We start from the raw sequence: 12,391 nt of genomic DNA, 5'->3' as shown, positions 1-12,391 counted from the left end.
GAGCGGGATTGGAAGCAGAGCAGCCGGAATTTGAACTGGTGCTCCCCTACAGGGTGCCGGCAACGCAAGCAGCGGCCTACCCGTTGTACACAATGCTGGCCCCAGGGTTGGTTATTTGAGCCAACTTCAGCCTGGTTTCTCTGCTTCCTGATGCACCCTGTGATCATTCTTCCAAACACACATCCACCATCGCCAGTCTCCACCCCATGCCAGACTAGTGGGGCCACAATGATCTTGATCTGTGAACCTCCACACTGTAAGTCCAAATCATCTTTTCCTTCCCAGGAAGCTCCTCTCAGGTGTCTTAGTCAAAGTAACAGAAAGCCGACTGATGCACACGGACTCTGGATTTCTAGATCAATCCTGGGGTCACCTGCTGTGCACCTTGCCCACCATTTTCCCATGGCTCACTGCGGGGCGCTCCAGGTTAGCCCTGGGGTCTTGAACCTCTGAGAGGGACTCTGCTCTTTCCCAGCCCCAAAGTCCAATGCCTGCCTGCTGCCCCCAGCACGCGTGGTCTGTCCATCTCTGGACCCAACTGGAGTCAACTCACGTAGACCCCAATCCAAGCCCCTCTATGGGAAATATTTCAAGTGAACAAAACCCCCAAACTCTTATCTTTAAAATAAATAAATAAGTTGTTATTTTTTTTTGTTTGAAGACAGTGCAACAGAGAGAGAGAGAGAGCGTGTGCGAGAGAGCGAGAGAGATCATCTATCTGCTGGTTTTTGCCTCCAAATGGCTGTAACAGCCAAGGCTAGGCCAAACTGAAGCCAGGAGCCCAGATTTCTCTCCAGGTGCCCGACATGGGTGGCAGGGGCCTAGGTACTTGAGCCATCAGCTGCTGTCTTCCCAGAATGCGTTAACGGGAAGCAGGATCGGAAGTGAAGGATCCAGGACTCAAACCAGCACTCTGATAAGGGGCGCGGGAGTCCCAGGTGGTGGTTTTACCCGCTGCACCACAGCGCCTGCCCCTGAAGTGGTTTGGGGCTTACTAGAGGTGAAAAATAATGGCGAGTTTGCAAACACCTTCCACCCAGCTTCCCTTTCTGTTGAAGTCTTCTATACGTGAGGACTTTAAAAAGTTCGTGGAAAAGGCGGAATTAATAGGTAAACTTATTTTGATACAATAAGGTTTTTGAAGTCTTGGCATAGTTTTTTTTCATGGTGTGCATTTTAATGAGCTTTTTGAAGACTGTTCCCATTAGAACAATGCCATTAAGCAAACCGCCTGCTGCCTGCAACTTTTTTTGTTGTTAAGATTTATTTATTTATTTGAGGGGTAAAGTTACAGAGACAGGCAGAGAGAAAGGGAAAGAGATCTTCCATCCTCTGGCTCACTCCCCAAATGGATGCAGCAGCTGGAGCTGGCCAATCTGAAGCCAGGAGCCAGGAGCTTCTTCCAGGTCTCCCACGTGGGTGCAGGGGCCCAAGCTCTTGGGCCATCTTCTGCTTTCCCAGGTTACCGCAGAGAACTGGATTGGAAGTGGAGCAGCCGGGCCTCAATCCAGTGCTCATATGGGATGCTGGCGCTGCAGGCAGTGGCTTTACCCGCTATACCACCACGCCAGCCCCTGCAACTTTTTCTGATTGCGGGTCCCCCACCTTGCATTTCGACATGTGCTTACTCTCTACAATCTCACAATAGAGCCCCAATCTTTCCTTTCTTTTATGACCTTAACACCCTGGAAGGGTGTCAGGGACCTTGTGGAATCTTGTCCCTCCATCTGGTGTCTTCTCACGATTAGGGCGAGGGGCTGTATTCCTGACACTACTGCCACACAGGCGACAGGCGGCCGGCCATTCCCTCTGGATTTAAGGCTGGAGTGGCCACGTGTCCTCCCCTCCCCCCACCCAGCAGCTCCAGTGCAGCTCCTCTGGGGTCCTGGTGGCTCCACTGGCCCTGACCCCTGTTAGTGGCAGAGCCCCTGTTCCCAGTCACGTTTCTCTCTTGTTCCCGCACTCTGCAGTCCCCTAATTACCCTGTCTTACTGCCTTAAGGGCTTAGGAGAGATTTTTTTTTTCCTTGAGAAGCCGACTGAGGGTTAACAAACAACAGCGTCCTGTGTTCTTGTACAAAAAGTGATATGCGTGGCCACAAGCCCTTGCGTCCCTGCATGATAGGAGACCTCACTTGACTTTGCGATGATCCCTGAGAGTTTTGAGGATCCCTGAGATACTCACTGTTCTTGATCTCGAGATAACACACATTGTAGTTATGATTAGTTGATTTATATCCTAGGGAGAGAGGGAGTCAGTCCATAAAGCTATGTGTTTTTTAAGTACAACGTAAGGGGATTGAGACACTGATTGAGTTGTTTTAACTGTGTTACTTCTGCAGATTGCAAAAGCGCTTGTCAGACAGCCTGTGGACTCCTCCCTCCACTCCACACCCCCCCCCCCCCCCGGCAGAAAGAGAGAGGGAGAGACAGAGATCTTCCATTCGCTGGTCTCCCAAACGGCCACAATGGCCTGGAGCCAGGAAGTCCATCTGGGTCTGTCACACGGATGGCAGGCACCCAAGCACTTGGATGATCTTCCTCTGCTTTCCTTGGGCACAGGAGCAGGGAACTTCTGAGGAGCAACGTGGACTGGAACCAGTGCTCCACTCCAGTAGGGGATGCCAGTGTTGCAGCAGGCGCCTTAACTGTGCCACAGCGCTGGCCCCAGTGGTCTGTTTTTATTAGCAGAGGATTGCTGTTAACATCTTTTTTTTTTTTTCTTAAAGATTTTTTATTTATTTATTTGAAAGATAGAGTTACAGACAGAGGGAGAGCCACAGAGAAAGATTTTCCATCCACTGGTTCACTCTCCAAATGGCCACAATGGCTGGAGCTGGACCCATCCAAAGCCAGGAACCAGGAGCTGCTTCCGGGTCTCCCAAGTGGGTGCAAGGGCCCACGCACTTGAGTCATCTTCCACTGCTTTCCCAGGCGCATTAGCAGGGAGCTGGATTAGAAGTGGAGCATCCAGGGCTTGAACCCATATCCACATGGAATGCCAGTGCCCCAGGCAGAGGCTTAACCTACTGTGCCACAGCACTGGCCCACTGTTACCATCTTATTCACTAATTTAGCATAAAGAATGCCTCTGGGGTAGCTAAAAGTTTCCCTCTTCTCACTCAAGACAGAGTGTTGAGCCTGCGCCTTAGCCTTTCATTCACTCCAGAGCCTGCTGTCGGGAGGTCGAAGCTTTCCCTGCGCTCTGACAGTTGGATAATCGCAACCTCTGGAATAAACTGACAGCAGACCGAGTAACAGAAGAGGCGTACCAGTGTACTACAAGCATAAGCCTGGGAGCCGTACGAAGTAGGAGGCGCGGAGAGGACCAGATGGTGAACGCCCATAGAAAACCCTGAGCTACGGAAAGGAGCAGGGGCTTGGGCCAGGGGAGTGCAGAGCCAGGGCAGGAATCCTGGGTGAGGCAGGGGTCGTCATTATGCAGGTAAGACCCCCCAGCAGCTTAGTGTCTATCCCGTGTGATAGACTCGGAATTTAGGCCCTCTGCTCGCCTCTGCCGTCCCCAGTCAGCATCTCAAAGCATCATGATTTGGATTTATTTATTTTGTATTTATTATTTGTATGATTTGTATTTATTTTCTGAGCCTCAGCAGTAGCACAGGAAATAGAGATTTCCAGGCCCTCCCTCCTGCCAGTCTGGCCTGCTCCATCCCCGTGCCTGGAGCAGAAGGATGAGAATCAGAGGGAGAGAGTTTGGGGTTCACTCACCCGGGCTCACACATACATAGCCTCAGGACCCCGTCATAACTGCCCACGCTGCTTCTACCTCAGCAAGCGCCGGGCCCAGGCCAGTGCCGCCGCACCGACTCTCAGTCCGTCCCTTCCTGGGAATCATGGCAGAGGCAACCACGAGAGAATTGGCCCCGTACGTGCTTCCACGTCTTCAGGACCAGCCTGCAGCCACGCCGGGGGCAAGGCCAGGGCTGTGCTCACATCACCCCTTTTCCCACCCCTGCCTCCCACCCCAGCCCTTTCCAGGACTCTTAGGATGGCTGGCCTCTTGTTGGCTCCCTCATGGGGTTGGATTGTAGAGCTAATAGATGATGTGTTCAGTTTGCTCTGAGATTTCTCATCGTAACAGATATCAGTAAGTGTCCGTGGGCTCGTGGTCACCGTAGTAAATATGTTTACCCAGGTTAATTGGGAGGCTGCTGCTTCAAGGCACACTACTTTCTATAGAAGGAGACTCTTCATTAAAACAGCCAAATAGAAACTTTTTTTTTTTTAAAGATTTATGTGTTTATTTGGAAGGAGAAGTTACAGAGAGGCAGAGAGAGAGAGAGAGAGAGAGAGAGAGAGATTGATCTTCCATCTGCTGGTTCACTCCACAAATGCCACAGTGGCCAGGACTGGGCCAGATGAAGCCAGGAGCCAGGAGCTTCTTTCAGGTCTCCCAGTTGGGTGTAGGGAACCAAGCACTTGTGCTTCTTCTGCTAAGTGGAGCAGCCAGGACTAGAACCTGTGTCCCTATGAGCTGCCGGCACTGCAGGCGGCGTCTCTCCCCACTACACCACAGCACTGGCCCCATAACTTGTTGGTTTTAACACTTTCAGGAGAGGTCCAGAGGGTAGCTGTTGCCCAGACTCCCTTTGAACAGCTGGCTTGTTTGCAGAGTAGCTTGGGTACTTGCATGCTTTTGCTAATTCGACAGTTCAGACTGCTGGAGCCTGTGAGACATGGCTGATATTAGGAAGTAACGAGAATAGGTTAATAGCTGGACCTTCTTTAAATAAGGGAGGGGAGGTTGGCTGAGGCTAGGTTGTTTCTCTCTCTCTCTCTCTCTCATTTAGCTTTATGAGGGCTCCAGGTGTTAGGCTGAGGCCACAGGCAGTGGCGTGCCTTCTGAAGGGTCTGTCCACAGGTGCTGACTTGCGCCGGAACTGTGAGGTCTCTGCTTTCTCACATCAAGTTCACATTCGGCCTGGCTCTTGTTCACTACACCACAGTGCTGGCCCCAAAACGAGATTCTAAACAGGAAACGTGTAGTCTGTGAATTCCACGGAGTTCGTTAAACTGAGATTCTTTCTCCACTTCCAAGGAAAGCTGCTTTGAGACAATGAGATGTATGTTGATGTAATATGTATTTTTTAGAATTAATATTTAATACACATAAAATATTTATAACCTGTGTAAGATACAGAGAATAGTAAATCAGCACTCAGCTTAAAGCAATGACTAAGGCTCATTCCTGTATCCTCCCTGCATTAGTGTCTGTGTCCTTAGGAGTCCCTTCCCACTCATCCTCCTAGGCAGTTGTCTGTTCTCTTGTTGCTGGATGGCTTTCCGTCCTATGGCCAAAACAGGGCACGTCTCCCGCCTTCCCCCTTGTCAGACACGCATGCTGTGAATCACCGTCCTCGCTTAACATACAATGAACTCCACCCGGCACACACCTAGGAGGAGTCCACTGGGCTTCCTGCATCATGTCCCAGGAACAGAAGCTCCTGCTAGCAAATGTGGAGAGCTTTTAGTCGTTCAAGTTCTGGCAAACACCTGATGTTATCAGACCAGATATTTTGTCAATTTAATGGGTGTGAGATGAAGTTTCCTTATAATGTTTTATAAAATATATGTTTATTTATGTAGTTGAGAGGTAGCGACAGAGAGAGAGAGAGAGAGAGATCTTCCATCTGTTGGCTCACTCCCCAAGTGGCCACAATGGCAGGGGCTGGGCCAGGCTAAAAACCAGGAGCCAGGAACTCCATCCTGGTCTCTCACATGACTGCTAGGGACCAAGTACTTGGATCATCATCCACTGCCTTCCCAGGCGCATTAGCAGGGAGCTGGATCTGAGGCAGAGCAGCTGGGGACTCAAAACTGCACTATGAAGTGAGATGCCTGCGTAGCGAGTGGTGGCTCAGCCTGCTGTGCACGGTGCTGGCCCCTGCACTTGCAGTGTGCAGTTCCAGGTGGTTCGTCAGCTCGGATAATGTTTCACGTTTATGGGGCATTCATGTTTCCTTGGCGTTGAATAGCTTGCTCGTGAATTTTGCCCACTCTTCTGTTATATGGTTTCTTTGCCTACTCCGCGTCATCAGATGTCTCTGGTCAGCTGGGTGATGTCTGCTCCCCCAGCCCCCTTCGTTTTCCCCATATTGACTTTCCACTTTATAGTGCCTCTGAAAAACAGAAGTTCTACAATTTACCGTGGAGGAATTTGTCTTGTCTCCTTTGCCGGGATCCGCAGCGGTCCTGGCACTGTTTGTTGAACGGGTGACTGTGGGGTGTGCGCCCCATGGTGTACAGCACCTCTGCCCTCACTGTAGTTCAGGATCTCATATCTGGACATGCAGATAAGGTCCTCTCGGGCTAGCTCTGTACCAGCACCACATCATCCTGATCACCGTAGCTCTATCTGTGTGTGTAGTCACCTCCCCTGGCCTTAGCTTTTTCAAAAGTGTTTTGCTTATTTATTTATTTATTTATTTGTTATTTATTTTTTTTGCCTTTCTCTAGCCTATAAATTTTGGAATCTGCTTGTTGAGTTCTACACACACACACACACACACGTGCACTCCCGCACCGGGTTAGAATTCGCAATATAATGGCATTTTTTTTTCCTCTGAGTCAGTTACAGAATTGTAAGGTATCATCTGTGAACGTAGGAGACACAGACTACAAGTGGCACGGGCCAGTGACTTGAGAGATTTGATACCTGCGGCACCTGTACCTCCAAGCAGGAGGAGACACACTCGTGGCCCTTGTCGTCACGCACACCATTCCTTCTGAAATAAACACGATCCTTTCTGATTTCTTCCGCCACCCCCTTTAAAACACCATATAAAGGGCAATCTACAGGATGGGCGTGGTTTCTTTCACTCAGTGTTACTGAAATGTGTGCATTGGTGGCTTTTATAAACAGGTTATACCTTTCTACTTCTAAGTAGTATTCCATTATATGAATATGCAATGCTTAAATGAGCATAAATGGGTAAAAGTGAGCTGTTCCCCGTTTGGGGCTATTCTGAATACTCCCACTCTGTGGGTCTTGTACAAACCCTTTTATAGATATAGCTCCATTTCCAACAGAAATGGATAACCTGGGGCCGGTGCTGTGGCTCACTAGGTTAATCCTCTGCCTGCGGCGCCGGCATCCCATATGGGTGCTGGGTTCTAGTCCCGGTTGCTCCTCTTCCAGTCCAGCTCTCTGCTGTGGCCCAGGAAGGCAGTGGAAGATGGCCCAAGTGCGTGGGCCCTGCACCTGCATGGGAGACCAGGAGGAGGGATCTGGCTCCTGGCTTCGGATAGGCGCAGCGCGCCAGCCATAGCAGCCATTTGGGGGTGAACCAATGGAAGGAAGACCTTTCTCTCTGTCTCTCTCTCTCACTGTCTAACTCTGTCAAATAAAAATAATGAAAAAGTAGGATAACCCAATAAATACATGTTGAACTTTTTTTTTTTTTACCTTTTTTTAAACTTTTTTTTTTTTTTTTTTTGACAGGCAGAGTGGACAGTGAAAGAGAGAGAAACAGAGAGAAAGGTCTTCCTTTGCCGTTGGTTCACCCTCCAATGGCTGCCGCGGCTGGTGCGCTGCGGCCGGCGCACCATGCTGATCCAATGGCAGGAGCCAGGTGCTTATCCTGGTCTCCCATGGGGTGCAGGGCCCAAGTACTTGGGCCATCCTCCACTGCACTCCCTGGCCACAGCAGAGAGCTGGCCTGGAAGAGGGGCAACCGGGACAGAATCCGGTGCCCCAACCAGGACTAGAATCCCGTGTGTCGGCGCCGCAAGGCGGAGGATTAGCCTATTGAGCTGCAGTGCTGGCCCTTAAACTTTAACTTTTTTTTAAACCTGCCAAAGGCATCTCCAAATTGATACCATTTTATACTGTCTCCAACAAAGTGTGAGATACGGGTTGTTCTAGTGCCTCATTAACATTCGGTGTTATCGGTTATCAGTTATGTAGTGACATTGTGGCCAAGGACAAGTGTCTCTGGCCACAGTGCTGGCCCCAAGTTGTTCTGACACCTATGAGAGAACAGGGGACAGCGAGCGTCGTTCCTCCCCTTTCTCCTGCCTGAATCTTTCTGGAGTGCCTCTGAGGTCCCCTAGAATTTGCCAGGCTGCCTCAGAGGATTAAGGAGTTGAGAGTCTCTTTCGGAGGCAGCTTGAAGTGCTGGAGAAAACTTTTCTGATGCAAACCCAGCCTGTTTCTCCCAGGCTTCCACCAGGCTTGGCAGCGCGGGCTAGAGCTCCCCGGGCCCCTGTGTCCCCGGGCTAGAGCTCCCCGGGCCCCTGTGTCCCCGGGCTAGAGCTCCCCGGGCCCCTGTGCCCCCGTGGGCTGTCAGGGCTGCACCTGCAGCCCGGCAAAGGCAGAAGGGCCACCCTCCCTGCCTGTTCTGCAGAACAGGGACTGGGGCTCCATTGCGCTGTGAACCCAGACCCCTCGCCAAGGAAGAAGCAAAGCGTGTGGCACAGTGTCCCCCTTCTGGTGGAGGTCATCTGATCCCTACCAGGGACCTGCCCACCAAGCCACTCGCTTGCTACCTAAAGACACGGGAGATTGAGATACATCTGTACGATTTGACATGAGCGTGCTTACCCGGGGAGTGGAATACGGAGCTGGGGCCACCGCGCATGCCTTCCTGGGAAGAACACAGAGGAATTCAAGGCCTCATCCTGCCTCTGTTTGCCAGCAGGATCCTGTCGCTGTGTCCCACCATTCACTCAACACAACTACAAGTAGCCATACAAGTTCAAGGGGAAGGTGGATGAGGCTCGAGCCCGGCTTTTCTGAAGGCTTTTTGTCAGGGTGCCTGGGCTTGCATACATGTGCTTGTCCCCTACCCGCAGGAGTGGCTCCAGGAGCAATGGGAGGAGGCTCTGCGTGAGTCTAGGCTGTGTTGGGAGTGAGCCTGCCGGCGCCAGTCAGAAGCACCTGCGCACACCAGGGAGGTGACAGGGAAAAATTTCCTTGGCTTTCTGAAACGGTGCGGAATGATCTTCTTTCATTGGCAGTGGGGACCGGAGGAGCTGGGTGTCCTGATGCTTCTGCTTCTGCCTTCTCCCCGCTAACGTGAATTTCCCCCCGTCTCTTCCTGCAGAGAGCCCAGTAGGCATGATGAGCATCAAGGCCTTCACCCTGGTGTCTGCCGTGCAGCGTGAGCTGCTGATGGGCGACAAGGAGCACATCCACATCGCGTGTGTCGAGTGCTGCGGCAAGAACCTGTACGTGGGCACCAACGACTGCCTCATTTACCACTTCCTGCTGGAGGAGAGGGCTCTGCCCGCCGGGCCGGCCACGTTCACCGCCACCAAGCAGCTGCACAGACACCTGGGCTTCAAGAAGCCCGTGAACGAGCTGCGGGCGGCCTCGGCCCTCAACAGGCTGCTGGTGCTGTGCGACAGCTGCATCACCCTGGTGCACATGCTGAGCCTGGAGCCCGTGCCCTCGGGAGCCCGCATCAAGGGGGCCGTGAGCTTCGCCCTGAACGAGAACCCCGTGAGCGGGGACCCGTTCTGCGTGGAAGTGTGCATCATCTCCGTGAAACGCCGAACCATCCAGGTGTTCCTGGTGTACGAGGACCGGGTTCAGATCGTCAAGGAGGTGTCGACCCCAGAGCAGCCCCTTGCCGTGGCTGTGGACGGCCACTTCCTGTGCCTGGCTCTCACCACGCAGTACATCATCCTGAACTACAGCACGGGGGTCTCCCAGGACCTGTTTCCCTACTGCAGCGAGGAGAAGCGGCCCATCGTCAAGAGGATAGGGACACAGGAGTTCCTGCTGGCGGGCCCGGGCGGGCTGGGTGAGGACAATGCCTTAGAGCTGCTGCCAAGTCCCCCTCCCTCCTGGGTGGGTGGGCGGGGGTGTCTCATGGGTGTCCCAGGGATGCCTGCTGCAGTCAAGGGTGGAGCTTTAGCTGTGAGAAGGAAACACTCCTGAGATCATGATGGAGTCTTCAGAAAGTTCCTGGGAAATGCATTCTACGAAAAAAAGCTATGCCAGGATTTCAGAATTATTTTCCCACCAAAATAAACTGATCTTTTAACTCCATTTTCCATGAACTTTTTGAAGTTCCCAGCATGCAGCACGTGTGGCGAGAGGCTGTGAGGGAACTGTCAGCGTTTGCTAAGGTCCCGTCACATTGTCTGGCGAACGTGGGGTTAGCAGAACAAAACAGACCCAGTCCTAAAGCCAGCTTGCTTTGTGTTAAAGCAGGGCTGGAAGATGGCTCTGGTAGGAAAGTTCTCATCAGGATGCCAAAATAGAACTCTGCAAAGATTCCCTTCGGAGATTTGTCCTGCGTGGGTGGGTTTGCCACTTGACTGTGCTTACTCCATGTTCTTGGAGGAGCCGAGGTAGCTCGCTAAGCACTTTCAGGTGTGGAGGCTTCAGTGTTTCGCCAGAATGTTCTCTTTTATTTCTTGTAATGTCATCCCACCAGAAAGGTTTCTGTGGCTAGCTCCTTGAAAGGGGCTCTGGCCGTTCTTGCGTGGCCTTAGCTAATTCTCTGGACAGTGTTATCAGAATGAACCATCAGAGCTGTTAATATTGGCAGTGTGTCCTGGCCTTTCCCTCCGGTCGTAAGTGGCTCCTGTTAGCCTTAGTGTGTGTACATGTTATTCCCCAGGGCGCTGGTGAGAGTGAGTCTGTATTAACGCTGGCATTTTGTCATCTCAGGGAGTTTCTGTACTTTTTTTTTTTTTTAAGATTTATTTATTTATTTGAACGGTAGAGTTACAGAGAGGGAGAGAAGGAGAGACAGAAAAAAAAAGTGATCCATTGGGTCACTCCCCAAATGCTGCAGTGGCCAGGGCTGGGCCATGTAGGTGCAGGGGCCCAGACACCTGGGCCATCTGCTGCTGCTTTCCCAGGTGCAGTAGCAGAGAGCTGGATCTGAAGTAGAATGGCTGGCTCTTGAACCGGTCCCCATATGGGATGCTGGTGTCACAGGCAGCGGCTTTACCCTCTAAACCTCAACACCAGCCCCAATTTTTAGGTTTTTTTTTTTAAAGCTTATCTTGTACTTTAGAGCAATTTGAGGTTCACAGCAGAATCGGAAGTACAGGAGCTTCCCCTTTGCCTCCTGCTGATCTGTCATTAGCAGCATCCACACCAGCACGGTGCCCTGCTACTGGTGCCGTGTGATGGCATGCACCCACCTGCCTGGTGCACAGGTGTCCTCGTGGCCCTGTCATCTGTGCTGTGTCTCTGCCTCCCTGTCTCCCTCCTATCCCCCGACACCACCACCACCACCACTCTGTTGACTGTCTGCTAAGTCTTGTCCTTTCCAGAACGTCACGGAGTTTGGGATCCCACAGGACGGGGTCTTTTCAGATTGGCTTCTTTCATTGAGGAATATGCATTTGAAGTTCCTCTGCGTTTTTTCTCAAGAAAAAAAATGGTGGATCCAGTCACCTCTTTTTAAAAAATAATTGAATTTTATGCAGAAACCAATAGCATAGTGAACACGATATAGCCGTCACCCAGCTTCAGCCGTGGTCGGTTGCTTTGTGTACCCATCCACTCCCACCTTGATTAGAGACAGATCCTAGATATAATATTTTATCTGTAAGTCATTTACTATATGCTTCTTTTTTTTTTTTTTTTTTTTTTTTTGACAGGCAGAGTGGATAGTGAGAGAGAGACAGAGAGAAAGGTCTTCCTTTTTACCGTTGGTTCACCCTCCAATGGCCGCTGCGGCCGGCGCATCTCGCTGATCCGAAGGCAGGAGCCAGGTGCTTCTCCTGGTCTCCCATGCGGATGCAGGGCCCAAGCACTTGGGCCATCCTCCACTGCCTTCCCGGGCCATAGCAGAGAGCTGGCCTGGAAGAGGGGCAACCGGGATAGAATCTGGCACCCCAACCGGGACTAGAACCCCGTGTGACGGCGCCACAAGGCAGAGGATTAGCCTGTTGAGCCACGGCACCGGCTTACTATATGCTTCTAAGTTACAGATGCTTAAAAAAAACCAGAGAATTATTACATACCTTAAAAAATTTCACAGTAATTCCTTTGCACTGTCAAATATATCTAGGCATGTCTTTTATCTATTGTCAAATATAATAGAGATATATGCATGAATGAATATACACATCTTTAAATGTTTGCATATTTTAAAATGTCTTTAAAAATTTTAAATGTTTAATTTATTTGTGAGGCAGAGAGAATGAGAGGAGGGGGAGAGAGAGAGCATTCATCTACTAATTTACTCTCCACATGACTGCAATGGCCAGTCTGAAGCCAGGAACTCAATCCAGGTCTCCCATGTGGGTGGCGGGGACCCAACTACCTGAATTATAACCACCGTGTCCCAGGATCTTCATTACAGGAAGCTGGAGGCAGGAGCCAGAGCTGGGAATTGAACCTAGGTGCTTCCATATGTGACATGGACATGTTAACTGCTAGGCTAATTGCACAACTTTGAATG

At 51.1% G+C, this 12,391-nt stretch overlaps 1 protein-coding gene across 4 annotated transcripts in view; it reads left to right on the top strand.

Annotated features, from left to right (window-relative positions):
- Positions 1–12,391, top strand: part of TGFBRAP1 (transforming growth factor beta receptor associated protein 1) — a 64,659-nt gene that overhangs the window by 14,062 nt on the left and 38,206 nt on the right. For all 4 annotated transcript variants that reach the window (XM_062210025.1, XM_062210028.1, XM_062210027.1 and 1 more), the window contains one exon: positions 9,065–9,766. In XM_062210025.1, the coding sequence (XP_062066009.1) occupies positions 9,079–9,766 (688 nt within the window). In that variant the 5' untranslated portion in view covers positions 9,065–9,078. The remainder of the gene's footprint in view (positions 1–9,064; positions 9,767–12,391) is intronic.

Source organism: Lepus europaeus, chromosome 13 (assembly GCF_033115175.1).
Source record: "Lepus europaeus isolate LE1 chromosome 13, mLepTim1.pri, whole genome shotgun sequence".
NCBI classification, from domain to species: Eukaryota; Metazoa; Chordata; class Mammalia; order Lagomorpha; family Leporidae; genus Lepus; species Lepus europaeus.
The sequence above is the reverse complement of the archived record's forward strand: the minus strand, read 5'-3'. Positions and strand labels throughout refer to the sequence as shown.